General features: G+C 47.1%; 1 protein-coding gene across 3 annotated transcripts in view; it reads right to left on the bottom strand.

Moving 5' to 3' along the window:
• sgcd (sarcoglycan, delta (dystrophin-associated glycoprotein)) overlaps nucleotides 1-19,495 on the bottom strand; it is a 200,941-nt gene that overhangs the window by 50,120 nt on the left and 131,326 nt on the right. The window contains exon 1 of one of the 3 annotated variants that reach the window (XM_034607498.1): nucleotides 16,660-16,798. The exons of the other annotated variants lie outside the window; for them this stretch is intronic. Within the exon in view, the coding sequence (XP_034463389.1) occupies nucleotides 16,660-16,752 (93 nt within the window). The 5' untranslated portion in view covers nucleotides 16,753-16,798. Of the gene's footprint in view, nucleotides 1-16,659; nucleotides 16,799-19,495 lie in introns of those variants that run through there. 3 annotated transcript variants of the gene reach the window in all.

Here is a 19,495-nt window from a genome sequence, read left to right on the forward strand (position 1 = left end):
CTAAATATGGTGTAAAACTGGTGAAAACGCACCAGGTTGATGGTTGATAGTGTTTTCATCACGTCCGCGCTGCAGAACCAACAGAGTCGTCACACAGACCGAGAACCGTCGTTAATGTGAGTTTTAATCTGTATTATAACGACGCTCAGAGTTTGATGCACAAACACGGGATGTTTCTTCACAGTTTCTTTCCTCTAGTGTGTTATAAAGTTTTTTAGTGAATAATAAAGTTCTGCAAAGTCAAACCTCTGTTTAAAAAGCTGCCTCCTGAAAGTCAAACTTCATAATGTGGAAAAAAAAGGACATGAGACGACTCTTTGACTGACGACTTTCACCGTCTATAAAACCAAACTGCTGTTTTATGAACGATATTCAGCTTTGTTTTGAAAGCTCTGAGTTTACGCTGTTTAAAGATTTAAAGTCTCGTACGAGGACACACACGATGTTTCTTTCTTCTAGTTTGTTCTGTCCGTTGTTTTGTGCTCGTTAAAGTTCTGGAAAGGGAGAAAGTCTAAAGTGGTAAAGGAAGCAAAGAGGAGTCTGAAGTGTTTTCTGAACGTTAGAGCATGAAAACATTTCACAGTCATAACAGAATATGTCTCCTTTATCGTTTGTCTTCAGAAAAACTGACCACATCGTGAAACACTCGTCAAAACCATCTCATCATAATCTTTCTCAAACAATAACCAAACTGTCCTTGTGCAAATACTTGAGGAAGTGAGTTCTTAAAGTTGGAAACTCCACCTGTTTCGAACCAGGACTCTCTCATTAGACTTTAAAATTCCTCCCACAGAGGCTCAACTGACCCAGGACTGATTGTGGGACACTGAGTGTGAAACTATTCAGGCCAATCAAGAGCTGCAGTCCTCCGCTGCATCTAAAGGACTCCAGATAATCACAGCTCTGGACTGGGAACCAGGACCAGTCAGGGAAAAGACTGGTTTCACTCTGTGTTTTCTGTAGAAGTGAGTCTCCACCACAAGATGCTCAACGTGTCATCACCGTCGTCTCTGTGCAAACATCCAGTCACCGTCTTTGTTGGGGGATTCAATTTGGCAGAGTCAGATGCCATGACCACGCTATAATCAGGGAATATGAATTGTAAATAACACAGAACTGCGGATTACCACATTAAATTACAGCCTGTGTAAATCTCAGCCTCCAGGCAGCTTACACATTCCAGCTCCTTCCAGCACATGTCAGCAAATAATGACGAGCGGCTCGGAGGTAAAAACCAAGCTGCGTGTTTTCCACAGGTAAACACGCAGCGGCCGGGGAGCAGCGCCGCTCTCGCTCTGTCGTTTATCAGCGTTTCGAATGCAAATGACTTCAGGAAAGAGCTCTGACCACCTGCGTTTAGCAAAGAGCACTCGGAGAGTAACGTGAAGCACCATCGAGTCCCGCAATCTATTCCCTCTCCCATCATGCAACACTGAGCGCTCCTACAATCAGCCTCTGTCGTTCCTGAGCGGCTGCCAGACGCCCAAAGAACTGGCCGAACTCCAAACTAATACATTTTTCAATTGATCTGTTTGATAACAGCAACAACAACAAGAAGAAAAAACTTTTCCCCCGTCGTCCCAGAGCAGCGGCTGTGAGCCCGCTCCCGTTCCACAGGTGAAAGCTGCAGCGTCATGGAGCAGAACCCTGTGATGGCTATCAGCGGAATTGGCTCTGAGATTGCTCTTCACAGCGAACCCCCCCGCTCCTCTGATTGAGGCCCTCGACGCAGCGCCGCATCATCCATCAAGGGGATGGGAGAGCAGATGTGGAGGGAGAAGGTGGTTCGGAGGAGGGAGAACGTGAGGATGAAAGATGAAACAAAGGAGAGAAGGAGGAGGAGGAGGAGGTGTCGATGGAGTCGAGGAGAGCAAACAGATGTACGCACAGAGAGACGATAAGAGCGAAGATGAGACGCTGAAAAGCAAATGAGACGAAAGAGACGTCGACTGAAAGAGTCAAGAGAGAAGAAGAGAAAAGACGAGAGGGAGGAGATTCAGGAGAAAATGTCTCGAAGCCTCGATTAGTGAGAAAGTTCAGGTCCAAACTGATGAGGATCATTTAAAAAGATTTCACTTTAAGAACCCAGAGCTGTTCTACAACACTTTGTGGGTAAAGACTGATGTCACATTAAAGTGTGGAAGGTTTGAAAAACTCCACTAATTAAAATACACAGACGTACTTTTGTTCTACAAAGACATCTGTTCATCGCTCGAAGCTATTTTATTACGTTTTAATTGTTTTTAAATAGATGGATTTAGTATTTTGGGAAACGATTTATCATCATAAATCTGTGTTCAGAGTTTTATTTCAGGGACTTTGTAAAAGTCTCTCGAGGTTTTGTTTATTCTCATTTGTCCTGTTGACCTCGATCAGACTGGATCAGACTGGATCAGACTGGATCAGGAGGAAGTTCATCTTGTTTCCTCGTGTTCTCAGAGTTCTTTAAATCAAACAGTGAAGGAAACTGTGAAATGACGGTTTGCGTTAACAACACAAACACAAACACAACATGAACCTAATGATGAATGTGAGACTCTTGTGCAGTGAACGTACAGAACTGCAGCTTCATTTGGCAGCAAAAGCAACTTAATGATCTGAGATTTCCTCCCATTTCCTCCCATTAACCAGCCGAGAATCATCTTCTCACAAAGCATACGAACATAAACCTTTAAATTATAAACAAAGAAATCGACTTTGTCCTGTTGACAAGTGTAAGAACCCCTAAACTGCATCTCCGTGCCGCCTCGTTCAGCAGATGAAGAGTCAGTTTGAGCGTTTGATTTCCTCTCATTAAAAGATGAGGAACAGGAACAGGAGCAGGTCTCAGTGTTGTGAGTCTGTTCAGAGGATCCATCTCCTCCTCCCGAGCCTGCGGCTGCTTAATGTCAGTGTCACAGGTCGATAGATTTCCTATTAAATTCCATCTTCATCGGGGACAGACGCCGCCGCCCTCGGAGGCCGGCGGCAGCGCGGCATCAAGGTCTTCACGCCGGCAGTGATTGACATGTGAAAACAGCAGCCTGCAGCCTCAGTGCGCTGGAGAAGAGACACACAGGAGTGTCAGGTCGTGTGTGAGGGTTTAAATGTTGTTGGTCTGTAAATGTCTGCAGGAGACGACAAGTGACAGAGCGACAACAGAATCGGATCTCCTGTGATTGTGTGAACGATACGGAGCGAATTCTGAATATATAGATTTTAGTTTGGCTTTTTGAATCAAATTGTAGTTCAGCTAAAGGAAATGTAACGTAAACATATTTACTAAATCTTGTGTTCGTCACGTTGTTCCTGTAGAAAAACTCTTTGAGGCTTTTCAGGACAAAATAAAAGAGAAAAATCAGCTTGTGCACAGGAAACCACGACACGAGCTGCGTGCAGGTTTCTGTGAAGTGTTTGTTCAGTCGTCACTTTGTTGCTCTCCGGGTGGGTTTTACTCTGAAGGTCACTTTGTGTTTTAACATTTTATTATTTAGCTCAACAAAACACGTTGTTGGCCTGAGCTTGGTTCTAAAACCAACGAAGAAGAAATTAAATAACGAAGCGAGGCACACACACACACACACACACACACACACACACACACACACACACACACACACACTGTGACAGTGGTCAGATTGGTGCAATCATGTCCTGATTATAAAGTCATTACTGAGGACTCATTAGATGAGCTAATTGTTTTTTATGGGTGTTGGAGCAGCTTCACAGTCACTGGAGCGTGAGGTTAGGAACGTGCTCACATCGGGTTCTGGGACAAAAGAAAAACCACAAACGAAAAGTAAAGTTGGCCACCAGGGGGCTGTCACTCAAATGACTTAGTTTGATGACATCACGACGCAGCGCGGGATCGTGGGAGTTGTCGTCGTCACAAACATTGCAGATGAAAATCGACAGCGTCATGTTCACGGATGAGGAAACGTGGAGTTTTATTCACGTTACGCAGCAAATCGTAAAGAATAATCGTGTCGAGGAGGAGACGCAAATAAAAGACGATCAAAACAAAATGTTCCCTTGAATAAAATGTGGATTTCTCTGAGTTGATTATTGTCCAAAAACATGTTAGATTAACGTAAGTTCAGAAAACAACGAAACATACAACACAGGTCGAGTTGTTTTTCCAAATTTAACGAGGAATTGTTCCATATTTCATTGTTTATATTAGAAGATGCTGCACTAAATATAAAAGGTAAGAATATTATCAGTAAATGAGGTTCAGCTTTATTTCAGCAGCTTCAGTTCACTGGGAACATGTCCCTGGATTCAGGTGTGGAGACAAAGTGTATCTGAGTCCGTCCGGAGAAGCACCTGAAGACCATGAGAAGTGACTGAAAGGTCTGGAGCAAAGACAGAAAGTGGCCCTCGAGTTCAAAGCATCTAATTCAGTAAAGTTTAAGTCCTTCTCCTTAATCTCTTTGACAAAACTGTGCAGGTATCGACACCGAACTTCACCTCGACACCTCCCTGAGCGGAGGAACAAAACACAGCTCTGTCTTTGATCTACGCCTCCTCGCCTCCTTTCTTCTTTAGAGGAGACTTTTTAAATGAGGTCTTTGTGCAGCGCTCAGAGCTTCAGACGACTTCCAAGTGGTCTGCGATAAAAAACGCCGCCCTCCTCTTCACCGGGTCGAAATTTACTGCGCACAAACTTTCACCGGATCTCAGGGTCGCTCAGATTGAGCGGCCTCGTCTTCAAGGCACGAGCACAGACGCCCGGCGGGCCTCAGGACACGAGTCCTGGGCGGGACGGGGACGTCCAGAAAGTCAGAGACGGGACGAGCCGAGTGACGTTTTAGTTTTTTACATTCGGGTATCAACCCACCGTGACGTCACCTGTTGGTTTGTGAGCTGAAGCCTCAGTTTGACATTGTGTTCAGCGCCATCTTGTTTTTTTTTAAACCAGAAGTAACCATATTTGGAGGAGCAGGGGGTGGAGCCTGACTGACACTGCCACTGCACGCCCACCTGCTCCCATTGGATGGTACTAGCTGTCAATCAAATGATCATAATTCACTAAATGAACATCATTCATAAAACATAAAAGGGTTAAAGGTCATAAAATCTAAATGTAATCACAATAAAACAACTAGTTGATCTACTTGTGCACGTCTGTGATCTTTCTGGAGCGAAGCTGAGTCACATTCAGATGACTGACGACACAAGGAAGCATAAAAACATGTGAAACTAATTTATAGGAATTTGAATAGATCCACTGAGGCCCGTCAGCGCCCACGGGTTCAAACCTCAGAGTTAAAGACACGTCACATGTTCTCAGCCTCACATAGGAGGTAGAAAAAAGCCGACTCCACAAGAAACCACATTTAAATCTGATAGATGTGGATTTTTCACACCATTTTGTGCACACTCATGGATATTGGTCCTCAAAATATGTCTGATTTCTTTCAATAAGATCCATGAATTATTTTCTGGGCGATTGGTAAAAAGGTAAAAAAACCCGTCTTTCCTCTCACACTGTCCTTTTCTTTGGTCTGTGTCGCGATCTTCTACCAAGTTTTATAAAAATCCGTTCAGTGCTTTTCGTGTTCGGTGCTTTTGTGGATGAGTGAAGGTTAAAATGCAGATAGAAACGATTTGTTGATGCTTCATCCCGACGTCTTTGTGCAGAGGAAACGCTGCTTTCTTCACAAGTCGCAGCAGACGGAGGGAAAGTGGAGAAATATTCAGTGTGTCCAGCTGCTTATGGATTCATGTATTTATCCCCCTCATCCCTATGGACTGCTTTACCATGTGGCTCTGCAGCAACACATTTACTCCTGAATGGAAAATACACACATGGGCCAGATTTCTTCTATTTTTCTTTTGAAGTGCCAACGAGTTAAGTCCACTTTCCTCCCTCGCTTCATTTTAATATTTTTCATTTTCCACGAGTCTGAAATGTGTAGGTTATGCATGAAAAACATTCTGGCAGCTACTTCCCCCTCAGTTGTGTGCGCCGGGTTAAGCGGTGAATTGTGTGCACGCTCCCCCAGTGTTATCTGGGAAAAGTGCGTCAGTGTGGCTGGAAGTTGTCGGATTTATCTGCCACCTCTGCTTTTTGATCTCTACCTTATGGGGCTTTACCGAGTGAAGGGAAGTGATGAATAAACACAACGGTGCACGGCCGAGGGAGAAAACACACACAGACACACACTCTGTCTTCTCTCTCTCTCTCTCACACACACACACACACACACACACACACACACACATTCATAAAGCAAGCACGATGCAAACATGCACTCACAATGTAATCAACACACACATATCCAGGGACGCACACAGCTCATCCATCCTTCAGATCTCCAGTATACATATATCCTCCATCCATCCTTCACCTTTACACAGACCCACCTCATCCATCCATCCATCCATCCAGGATAAAGGTATCAACCATCTGTTCGCCCATCCATCATAAACATATCCTCCATCCATCCTTCACCTTTACACAGACCCACCTCATCCATCCATCCATCCATCCATCCATCCATCCATCCATCCATCCATCCATTCATCCATCCAGGATAAAGGTATCAACCATCTGTTCGCCCATCCATCATAAACATATCATCCATCCATCATGTTTCTGAGAATACCAAGAAATGCAACCGACAACAGACCTCCAGTCTAATAAATATATCCTCCATCCACCCACCCATCCATCCATCCATCCATCCATCCATCCAGTCTAAATGTTTCATCCATACATGCATAGTTTTTCTGAGAATATCTAGAAATGCAAACACAGACCTCCAGGATAATAAATACTGTACATCCTCCATCCCTCCATCCTTCACCTACCTACCCCCCCCCCCCCCCCCCCCCCTCCATCCAACATACCATCCATCCAGGATAAAGGTATCATCCTTCTATTCAGTTGTGGATGTAAACATGTAAGGGGAAGGGAAGGGGGGGGCACAGGAAGTGAAAGAATCCATCACTACATAACTGTCAAACGTCTCTCATTCAGAACCACTTTGTGTAAAACCAAACTGCAGAGGACCCTGCAGAGGACAGACACACTCACAGCAGGACGCCCTGAAAGACACTGATTTCCTCTAAACTATATATTTCCCAACTGAACCCGACCACTCAGACATTTTGTCATTGACTCAGACTCCAGTTCCTCTGACGGCGCCCCCTGTTGAGTGGAGCACAAAACCGGCGCAGTCGTCCCCTGCTGGTCCGGACATCACAGCCGTCCGTCCAACTGGGTATTGATCTCCACAGAAAGATGGTGAAACAAGATCGAGACACGAGGACATCAAGAGAGAAGGTTCCTCATTCAGGAGTTCCACTGAGGACAGAACAGTTCCTCGCTGAGGACGGAACAGTTCCTCACTGAGGACGGAACAGTTCCTCGCTGAGGACGGAACAGTTCCTCACTGAGGACGGAACAGTTCCTCCAATGCTTCTACCACCACCACAACTTTTAGAGCAGCAGGTTTCCAGACATTTAAAGCTGTTATTTAGGGTAAAATATCGTTAAGTTATGAAGTAAAGAAGTTTTCATTCCTGTGAACATTAAAACATTTAAGCTTCAATCTTACAAACTATTGATTAAAGTGTCTCAAAACAAAAGTCTGTATTTGACAGAATGTCAGAACTGGGACTTAGAGTCTTTCTTTCTGATTCTGTTCTACATTGTTATTTTATCAATAACTGTTTTCTGTGTTTTAAGTTCCCTGCACACTCTTGTTGTTCTGCTTTAAAAATCATGCAACAACTAAAACTAAGTGAAACAGATGAAGAACAAACCTCCCATTAAGAGCAAAGAGCGCTGGAGTCATCTGGGAACACAACACGGCTTCAAAGAACCTGACCTTCTTCTTTCCTCTGCTCTTTATTCATCTTTAAATCTCCTCAGACTCACTTAATGACTCTTAATCTCTTGCTTTCCCACTTCTTCTCTTTTCTAAGCTCCCTCTCTCCTTCACTCTTCGCCCTTTCCCTTCCTTCCTTTTGCCCTCTACTTCTAATTCTCCCATTTTCTCCTCTTCTTCTTCTCCTTCTCCACTTCCATTCATCTTCATGTCAAAAACATTAATCAATAAGAAGATGGATTTCCGTTCTGCAGAAAGAGAATCAGTGAGGTTTCCAGAGATCAGAGAGCTCGTCTGTTCCCTCGCAGCTCGAGCGGCTTGAATCCTAAAATTCTCCCTAACTTCTGTTGACGAACACAACTGAACCTTTTTCACATCAACAAACTAAAAAATGATTCGCACAAAGCTTATTCTTTGAAACACAACCTCACAAGCTGATGTAACTCACATCATCGCCTGGGAAGCAAAACGCCAAACAGCTGCAACCCAGTGAAACAGAGGAACCTTTTGAAGTGGAATAACGGGAGACGGCGTCAGAGAGGAGACGGCGTCCGAGAGGAGACGGCGTCAGAGAGGAGACAGCATCCGAGAGGAGACGGCGTCCGAGAGGAGACGGCGTCAGGGAGGAGACGGCGTCCGAGAGGAGACGGCGTCCGAGAGGAGACGGCGTCAGGGAGGAGACGGCGTCCGAGAGGAGACGGCGTCAGGGAGGAGACGGCCTCCGAGAGGAGACGGCCTCCGAGAGGAGACGGCGTCAGAGAGGAGACGGCGTCAGGGAGGAGACGGCGTCAGAGAGGAGACGGCCTCCGAGAGGAGACGGCGTCAGAGAGGAGACGGCGTCCGAGAGGAGACGGCGTCAGGGAGGAGACGGCGTCAGGGAGGAGACGGCGTCCGAGAGGAGACGGCGTCCGAGAGGAGACGGCGTCCGAGAGGAGACGGCGTCAGGGAGGAGACGGCGTCCGAGAGGAGACGGCGTCAGAGAGGAGACGGCGTCCGAGAGGAGACGGCGTCCGAGAGGAGACGGCGTCCGAGAGGAGACGGCGTCAGAGAGGAGACGGCGTCCGAGAGGAGACGGCGTCAGGGAGGAGACGGCGTCCGAGAGGAGACGGCGTCCGAGAGGAGACGGCGTCCGAGAGGAGACGGCGTCCGAGAGGAGACGGCGTCAGAGAGGAGACGGCCTCCGAGAGGAGACGGCCTCCGAGAGGAGACGGCGTCCGAGAGGAGACGGCGTCCGAGAGGAGACGGCGTCAGAGAGGAGACGGCGTCAGAGAGGAGACGGCGTCAGAGAGGAGACGGCGTCAGAGAGGAGACGGCGTCCGAGAGGAGACGGCGTCCGAGAGGAGACGGCGTCCGAGAGGAGACGGCGTCAGAGAGGAGACGGCGTCAGAGAGGAGACGGCGTCAGAGAGGAGACGGCGTCAGAGAGGAGACGGCGTCCGAGAGGAGACGGCGTCAGAGAGGAGACGGCCTCCGAGAGGAGACGGCCTCAGAGAGGAGACGGCGTCCGAGAGGAGACGGCGTCAGAGAGGAGACGGCGTCCGAGAGGAGACGGCCTCAGAGAGGAGACGGCGTCCGAGAGGAGACGGCGTCAGAGAGGAGACGGCCTCCGAGAGGAGACGGCCTCCGAGAGGAGACGGCGTCCGAGAGGAGACGGCCTCCTAGAGGAGACGGCCTCCGAGAGGAGACGGCGTCCGAGAGGAGACGGCGTCCGAGAGGAGACGGCGTCAGAGAGGAGACGGCCTCCGAGAGGAGACGGCGTCCGAGAGGAGACGGCCTCCGAGAGGAGACGGCGTCCGAGAGGAGACGGCGTCAGAGAGGAGACGGCCTCCGAGAGGAGACGGCCTCCGAGAGGAGACGGCGTCCGAGAGGAGACGGCGTCCGAGAGGAGACGGCGTCCGAGAGGAGACGGCGTCAGAGAGGAGACGGCGTCAGAGAGGAGACGGCGTCAGAGAGGAGACGGCGTCCGAGAGGAGACGGCGTCAGAGAGGAGACGGCCTCCGAGAGGAGACGGCCTCAGAGAGGAGACGGCGTCCGAGAGGAGACGGCGTCAGAGAGGAGACGGCGTCCGAGAGGAGACGGCCTCAGAGAGGAGACGGCGTCCGAGAGGAGACGGCGTCAGAGAGTTGTGTCCTTGGAGTCCGTGTCCATGACTTCAGTTCAAAATGATAAAAGCTCTGAATCCAGAGCTTTTCTGTCTTGACGACGACTCACAGAACTTTACAGTAAATTCACCAACACACGTTCAAACAGCGTCTGTGAGCACAAGAGCTTTTCTCAACTTCTACCACAAACACAGCAACGAGATGGAATCGCAGTTCAGCAACACACAAACTTTTTAACAAACTTTTTACACGAAATGTTGCAGCTTTTTTTTGTGACCTTTTTAAATTCTAGCAGTAAGAAACCATTCCCACTTATGTTCTCTGGTATTGAGGAAGCTCAGAAGATTGTAAATGAAGACCAGGCTGCAGGTTTGTAAACCCTCAGCCAGTTGTGGTTTCAAGCTGCTGCAGAAAGCTGTTGACACAGGTTGACTAATGGAGTCTGACGTGATTCCACATGTGGTCGTTCACGTGTCATCTGGTCAGGAGCCGCGCTGGACGACCTTGGTCAAGGTCACGGCAGCAGCAGTAATTATGTGTTTCAGTCTGTCAGAGTCGCACTAATGATTTTCAGGTCACAATAATATCAGCTGCCTGATGCCTCATTAGCCCAGTGTGTGTGTGTGTGTGTGTGTGTGTTTGTGTGTGTGTCTGTGTGTGTGTGTCTGTGTGTGTGTGTGTGTGTGTGTGTGTGTGTGTGTGTCTTTGTGAGTATTACGACACTCAAACCAACTCGTAAACACCAAAGTACAACACAGTATTTGTCTGTTAACCTTTGAAGCAGAACTTGTTCTTTTCTTTCGGGGTCTTGACGATGGAAGAATCTTTTTTCATCACAACTCTGTCGATATCAGGCCCAATAAAGTTTTAGAGCCCATCAGTGCGACGGATGAATCATTTCTGTGTTTGAAAAGCTTTAAAACGCCCAACGAGGTTTGATGCCTTCTCAGATGTTGAACTCGGGCTGAACCCAGCTTCTCTTGAAGAATGTCTGCAGTCAGCTGCCGGACTCGGACCTGGAGGAAGATGTAACCCACTTGGACACAACTCGAACTCGCACTCTGTCATAAACACTGACGAGCCAACACGCGCTTCGGGAAAACTAAAGGATGGAAAGTGGAGAACAAAGTTTTCAGGAGACGTCAGCGAAGATGAAGATGTTACGCTCCTGATCACGATAGATAAAGGTTATTTACATTATCCTATGAGGAGGACAGGGGACTGGAGCCAGCGGACATCGGGGCTTAATCCTGGACATTTAGAGACAAACAACACACACAGCTTCTCAGGGACCTAAGTGCTGTTGTCCGATTATTTATCATGTCTGTAGAGCTGTTAAAAAACAAAAGGATTTGGTTCACAAGGAGAAACGATCATGAAAATATCACAAATCCTTGGAATGTAAAAGTCTGACGAGCCCTTTGGTCTGTGAGCCTTGAGTTGGACATTGTGTTCAGCACCATCTTGTTTTTGGAAACCAGTAGTAACCATATTTGGAGGCAGCTGCACTCATTGGACGGTACTAGCTGTCACTCACACTGTTGTATCCTTGTGATTGGTTGGGGGCGTGTATGGGTGGGACCTTGACACCGTGGCTCCACTCCTTCATCACTTCTTCACAGACTCTGACGTGAAAAGCGAGACGGCTGCGTATCGGAGATCATTTAGTTTCCTTTTCGTACAACAACAGTGGAAACGCGTCTTTATTCAGTCGATGGTCGAAGCAGCGAGAACAGACGCTGACGTGTGAGTCACTGTGACGCAGTTCAGACTCGAACCTTCTAGATTTCTCCTCCGTCTGTTTCACTTTGTTCACAAATGTTCTGCACGGAGCCTCGTGCACATCAGGGGACGTTACTTCCTGCGACTTGGTGGCCGTGAATTACTTTGACTTATTTTGTATTTCCACTGCGTGAGGCCTCACATTAACGATTCCCTCCCAGCACACATCCCGAATCCTCACACCACGCAGGCTGCATGTTAACATTACCCACACTCTCCTATTCTAATTTAAACAGTGGGCTGATTGTTTAACATATTACTGGTCTCAGAACATTATGCTGATCATAATGTGCTGCTGCTGGACAGATTATACGACGGTTTGAAACCTCGGTGGCTTGTTCCCGCTGCGTTTCAATCTAATCTGTCCGGACATGATTTCTTTTATGGCAGGTCGGTAATTATACTTCCAGGAAAGTTCACATTTATATGCGCTGTTGCAGAAGGTGTAATGTTTAATCTCTTTACGCCGTGTTAGGCAGGGAGGAGTTATCGTGTTGCACGGAGGGACGGAGATCCGCAAGCACCTCGACCAATCACGTTCAGCCGGTGATTTCGCTGACGAGTCTCCGGTCGTCAGTGTGAATGTGTGTTAATCATCTGTCGGAGGTGAAGCCAGAACCGGAGCAGACGAGTGCGCTGATTGTCGAGCGACGTCATCAGGACACAAGACGACGCTGATTTCTGCTGATGACACTCGAGAGTTTGATCAATGAGGAACTTGATGAGCTGCAGCGGTGAAGTCGAAGTGTGGAGACAAGTTCTGAGAACTTCACTTTGGGCTTTCAGAGAATTGCAAGGTCGGAGGTCACGAGCACCACAAGACTTCACGGACTCGACTTTTGAAAACTGTAAAAACACAGAATCCCCCCCCCCCCCCCCCCCACCAGCCAACCTGTTCATAATACTTTACTCATCAGTTTATATTCTCACCCGGTTCCTCCAGGTACCAGATTGTCCACTGAGCCTTCTCTTGATTGAATGTGTGAAATGTGATTTACAACTCGACTGTGGTGAGAGTTTGAAAACTTGTTTCTTGCTGCAACTTCACATTTAATCCTCTAACTGAACTCGTGGAAGTTTGTTCTGCTGCAGTGGCCCATCAGCCCAATTACTGTGATATACACCAGTAAAAAGTACAACTCTCCGTTTTGTTTGTTTCATTAACCCCCCTCCCCTGATTGTTAATTTGTTGGGCATTTAACAGCGGGACAAAAATCTAATATTTTCACAGCTACATTGGAAAACGCCCCTGACAGCGAGATCATGGAGTGTGACTCCGTATGTCCCCGCGTTCGAATCTCATCATGTTTTGTAATTATGCGTCTTGTTGGACGCCTCGCAGCAAACTAATTCTCCCATTAGGGACCATAAAGTGTTGAAGTTGAGCTTTATAAGTCGTCCCCTGAGCGCTGGATTCGTGAAGTTAACAGACTCTGCCTCAAATGTAATTAGTGTCTTCGGCTGTAACTCCATTCCACAGCTCCGGAATGCACCGAGCGCCGATTGTCCCGCGCTCATTATTCCTTTCATTCTGCTGAAATGAATTGCAATGTGAGCTGTGGAAACAGACTGCTGATGGTTTCTCTCTCCCTCCGTCTCCTCCCCCCCCCGGCTCTTTCTTCCATCCCTCTCTCTGTTGACCTTTCAGTAAAGGCTGTTGGAGGTACCGAGCTTTAATTGTCCCCAATGAGAGCCAGTAACTCCCATCTCATCAACAGCGAGGGTTTAATGTCGCCAGCAGCCAATCCTGCATTCTGTCGGCTGGTGGCGAGATTGTGTTGTTTGGACGCTTCGGACTAATTCATGGGGGACGAAGATGGACCTGAATGAGAAAAACTGTCCGAGCTTTGACCTTAGCTGAGGATCCGTCTTTCTCTTTCTCACCTCGGCCAAAGAAGTTGTGTTTTCACCCCTTTAGTTTGTTTGTTTGTTTGTTTGTTTGTCAGCAGGATTACGCAAAAACTGAAGAACATATTTCCACAAAACTCGGCAGAGGGACGGAACCTGGGTCAAGAAAGATCTCAATTTATTTTGGGGAGGATCCAATAATTATTAATCCTTTTCTTTAACATTTGCGAGCTGCACTCTACTGAGAGCCGCTCTGTTTATCTCCACCAAGGAAGTTATGTTTTCATTTAGTTCCTCTGATCGTTGGCAGGATTACACAAAAACTGCTGAACACATTTGAACAAAACTTGGTTGACGGATGTATTATCTTGTTCAATCTATGGCGGCAGCGGGGGTGCACCTGCTCAAACGTCAAACGTCGTTCTCACCCACGACGGATTCTTCACGGACTAGAGAGTGAAAGACAAGTTGTTGCAGTAGAGAGGAAACTTCATTGATGCAAACAAATTTGAATACGTTGGCAAAGGATGTCTGTTCCTTTAGCTCTCGTTTCACGTGCACGTGAGGCAACTGTGAGGATTTATGCAGAAAAGTCAAATTAATGACCTTTTGTGATATTTGCGTTTCAGGTAATTGAAACAGAGCTAATTAAATCAAAAGGTGAAGAAACGAGTTGCTGATCTCAAACATAACGATGACCCCGTCTCGGAATCACGGTTATTTTACGGACGCCCAAGATGCTGAAAAATAAATGTGCTGCGTTTTCTCTTCCTACCTCGAAGAGCACGAACACATCACTCCCCACGAGTCCGTCCACATGTCTCAGTGCTGACCTCATTAAAGCCTAATTAACTAATCTCTACTTTTTTATTTAATTGTTTGGATATTAAACTGAAAGCAGTGAACATGTGCTGCTGCAGGTTTACACGGCTTCATCAGGGGGAATTCATTAGTCCACATTTAATTTACAATCAGATAAAACCAAGAAGCCAGTTTAAGAAGTGGTTGATGTTAATTAATGGAACAAAATGAATATTGATAGTGTTAAAACACACATATTTGGAGGAGTAAAAAACAAACCTGGACCGTAACTAATTAAAAAAGCTAATGTTTACTCATTAATTTCCACATTTCCGGTTGATTTCAGTTTGGACTCCAAGTCCCTGTTCATCCACAGTCAGGTTCTCAAGTCCTTTTCCTTTTCATTCATTCACGACTCGTCTCTCTGCTGGTTCTGCTCCGTCCATCATGTCGTCCTCCTGCTTGTGATCGTCCCTCAAACTAACGTGAGGAAGATGAGGAGTTGATGAACTGGACACTTGATGGAACCGGCCCCTGCAGCAGATTCTACAAACTCTCAGTGTGCGTCTGAATTCAGGAGCCACGTCGTGCGGAGGCTGCATCTGAAGACCGGCTGCATCACAGGCTGTTCCCGTTCATGTGCGTCCTTTCGTTCCGAAGCAACTAAGGATGCAACCTGTACATCTGAGGCCAACGTTTCCCAGGATGCATTGCGTGCTGGTGACTAAGTTAACAAGGAAGGGCAGCAAACACAAGTAGTGAATTCTCTGTCGACCAATTACATCATGACAATAAGACTGAAGCTGTAGAACCAGTCATCATCATCATCATCATCATCATCATCATCATCATCATCATCATCAGCTGCTTCCTTCGCCTCCTTCATCACTCCTCTTAACCCCCCCCCCCCCCCCCCCCCTTTTCCACCAGTGGAAACCAAGGATGTTTTTCAGCAGCTTATCAACTCCGCTCGAAGGACGACAAGCGGCAATCAGAGGGGAAATTACTGCTTTTTCCTCTCGTCAGTATCACCAACAATCTACAGCAGAGCGGAGGATGTTCTTCTTCAAATGCACTGAGACTCAAACTGAACCCCTCCCCCCCCCCCCCCCCGGTTTCCACGAAACAAAATAAATAAATAAGAAAACTCATCAGACTGAAGTAGTTTAAAAATCAGAACTTCTACTTTTTGGGAAACTGCTGCCTCTTGAAATTCATGTTTCATAATCTGGAAAAAAACACCTGAAACAACCTGACGACTTTCAGCACAAACAACTTATTCTCATGAACCGTTTCCAGCTTCGGGTTCAAAGCCCAGTTTCCATCACTCAGAGAGACATGTGGTGTTTTTCAGTGTTTTATTGTGAAGGTAAAAGTTCATCTCCACAAACAGGAACACCACAGCTCCTCAAACACCTCGTCATCGCTCCGCATCATCGTGATGTCATCATGAGGTAACGTGACATCACAGAGCCACTGTCTTAAAGAGACAGGAGCTCAAACCAAGTGTTTGAGACAGAGGCTGAAGAGAGGAGCTGCAGCGACGGACAGGAACGTGATGTTTTCTGAACATTAGAGCGTGAAAACACTTTCAAAGGAATAAAACTTATTAAATCTATGAACCTGAAGATGAACAGAATATAAATCCTTTAAAGGAAAGACCCCACACAGGTGAAATAAGCAAAGTGATGCCTTTAATTGATTAATTTGCAATATGCAGTTTGACATATACTCATCAGCTTTAATACCCTATTTACGTATTAAACTATAACATGTCTACTTGTCTGTAACACTGGGACCCTTCATTTCGTTGCACACTGGACAATAAAGTCACTGAACTGAGTTAATTTCCACCTGAAGTGTTTGAGACATGTTGAGTGTTTCTATATTTACTCTCCAGCTCCATCTCATATTCATGACTCGTGACGACAGCATTAATAAACCTCTTTAATATTCTGATGAGACGGCCGGGAAACGTTAAAACAGTTCCTCCACACACAGGATCTTTGTAGAGCTGAACCCGTGGACGTGAGCGCTGGTCTCTGGGGGGACGGTTCTGTGCTCCGTCCGTCTCACCCCCCCCCCCCACACCGACCACCTCCCGGTTCCCGGCAGCTGCTAATAAATTTAACGCTTCAGTCATTCAAAAAATATGTTGCCTCTGAACATCTGCTGCTGCACTTCAGTGATTGTATATTTTATTATTATTATATAGAATCACAATTTGTGGGACAGAGGCTGCAGGAGGCGAGAAAGAGAAAGAGAAACAATGCTAACAATTTGCTTCCCGGACTCTTTAAAGCGTCTCACCCTGAGGTTAATAGAAAATGACACCATTTTAAGGCTGAGTGAAGACTCTCCGGCTGCCACCGCTCCGCAACGGCCCAAATCACTCCATCCCATAAAGCAGCACAACAACAAGCTCCACAGCTCTTTATATGACAGGCCACATTTAGCTCAGCCCGACCGGCGAGCGAGGACCACACGCTGGCGGCGTTGCGTGTGAGCTATAAATACGGGTGGTGCTGCTCGCTCAGATTACAGGAGGAACCTAACTCACTGTTTATAGAACAGACCTCAGCTCTTATATCAAACCGCGTCTCGTCACATAAAGGATCCGAGATGCTTCACGTTCGGACTCGTGTAAGATTTGCCCTTCAAGACTTCGGGCCTGTTAACTTTTTCTCCGACTCCGTTCTCAAATTCGCTATTTTGAGTTCGCGAGTACGTCCGATACGCCCGTGGACTCGTGCGTCTCGGCCTCACGGTTCAGTTTTCTGAGAGACGCCGAACCCTGAGTCCTGATAAAGGCAGAAGGCTCCATCCATTTCTGTATCTAACGTTAAATGAGACTTAAGTGACTCGTCTCTCTTTTCTTTCAGCTTTCATGAAATGTCCGATGACGCAACATAACAGATTCCTCAACTGGCTCAGAGCTGGGAATTATGGCCCAAAATCCCCAGTGACGTCTATTTGATCCTGGTTTTAGTTCTTCGGACGTGACTCATTGCTGCGGATATATTTAACATCTCTATATTTAGTCCTGGTTCGTTTTCAGTGTAGTTTCTATGAGGGGTCGGAAAGAGAAGCTGAGGAAATCTCACAACCAAATAAAATGAAAACTACGTGGATGGATAGATTTCTGCAGAGGGAAGCAAGGAAGAGGAGTTTTGAATATTTAATTCTGTGATGTAACTTCCCAGGCTCCAAAACACAACCTCACATCTTCAGTGTTTAAGAATCAGACCTCGACGTGACCTCGCCAAATTTCCACGCTGGAATCTGTCGTCAACCAACCAGAACACACTCGTCTGGATGCTGTTGGCGAACTGGTGCGGGCTGGAGCGTTTGGCTGAAGAGGGGAAGGTCAGACCCCCCCCCCCCCCTCCGGGCCCCCGAGAGGCAGAGCTGCTGGCCCTTCAGGCCCCGTTTAGCTGCTTCCCTCCGGGGATCCTCTGACTCGTCTCCCAGCCTCGACCCCGTGGTCCAGGCTCCGTCTCCCAGGAGCAGGGATCCGTTTCACGACAGTTCACCTCGCTTTCAGCAGAAGCTCCGGTGGGACCGCAGGTGGAGGAAATGGAAGGTGTTTGCTGTGTTTGTCTCCCCGTCATTAATCTCCTCCCGGCAGCAGGGAGAGGACGCACTGTCCCTGCTGTTGTTGTGTGTCCTGTTCAAGTGCTCTGCAGTAACAAAGTTAACTCCCATCACTTCACATAATGATGCTCAGTCCCTTCACTGTGAATCCTCTGTGATTAATGTCCAGATTAAAGTCTCCTACATGTTTAAATATCCTCTGGAGATGAATCTGATCTTCTACTCAAATGTAGACTTTTAAAGTTTGAATTGCTTGGAGGCAGTTGGAGTGTTTTAATTTAACTGAAAGTGAAGTGAGTCTTTCTCCATTTGTATCTTCACATCATTTCTCCTCCCGTCTCCTGAACGTCCATCCATCCTCTCCAAAAGGTTGGTAGTTTGATGCTGGGCTCCAGTAATCTGCACAAGTGTCCTTGGGCAAGAGACTGATCTGACGTCCGTGTGTGAAAGAAGTTGTATTTAAATTTGACTTGATATTTGATATTTGACTTGAGGTACGATAGATCAGCCCTGTTGTGAAGCAGATGTTGACTCCACTTCATCCACAGCAGGAACGAGTCGTGTGTGTTATCGTCCAGTTGACTGTGGAGAAAGTCCTGAATGATTCCTGTAGAAAAGCTCAGGGAAGTGGGCTGATATTTATCTGAGGAAGGGAAATGAACTTGTCCAAAATAAAGCCACTTGGTCGTTTCACTCTCATGAAACCTCTCCTGTCAGCAGCTGCACACACACGATGTGTTCGGGTGCTGAGCTGTCAGTCGCCCACGTTTTGAAAAAACTCCCAAAGCGAAAACACAAGTTAAGACAAGTTAAAAACACACAAAGATAGATCTGACGTGTAAAGATATGCCTGGGGCCGTGTTAGACGTACTAACACGGGAGCGTTGACGCCTCCTTATTGATTCAAACAGAACTACACCTGTTCTATGTGTGGACGCAGTGACCACCCCCCCCCCCCCACTGACTGAATCAATACATGTAATTAAGTTTTTAAGGGAACACATGAGTCTGACTCCTTCTCCTGTTCAGCTGCAGGTTCAGGTCCAGGTTCAGGTTCAGGGCAGCAGAAGTTCAGCTAATCAGGAGGAACGCCGACATTCACACGTTAACAATATTCAACTCTCTCTCTCAGCTCCCTCCTCCCGGCAGGGAGCCTCTTTTCAAACTGGCAAATAGGCCTGGTTCACTGGAGTGGAAGGACACGGTCACGGAGGGAGTGTGTGGGGGGGGGCGGTGGTTAATGCATCACTCTCCCGTTTTACTCATTACCGCGGCGACTGTGGAGCGACATGTACACGAGGTGCAGCCGCTTTAATCTGCATCAATCTGAGGAAACCACCCCACTGCCAACTCTGCAGGGACAAGTCTATTTAACATGACGGGGGGGTGGGCATGTGTATGAGCTGCACACACACACTCACACACACACACACACACACACACACACACACACACACACACACTCCTGACATTAACAGTCTCACACACTCAGCTGACTGACGCTGCAGATCTCTCACACGTTAAATCCACAGACTGTTCACTTCACCGCTGC

The sequence above is a fragment of the Hippoglossus hippoglossus genome, chromosome 14, assembly GCF_009819705.1.
Source record: "Hippoglossus hippoglossus isolate fHipHip1 chromosome 14, fHipHip1.pri, whole genome shotgun sequence".
Taxonomy (NCBI): domain Eukaryota; kingdom Metazoa; phylum Chordata; class Actinopteri; order Pleuronectiformes; family Pleuronectidae; genus Hippoglossus; species Hippoglossus hippoglossus.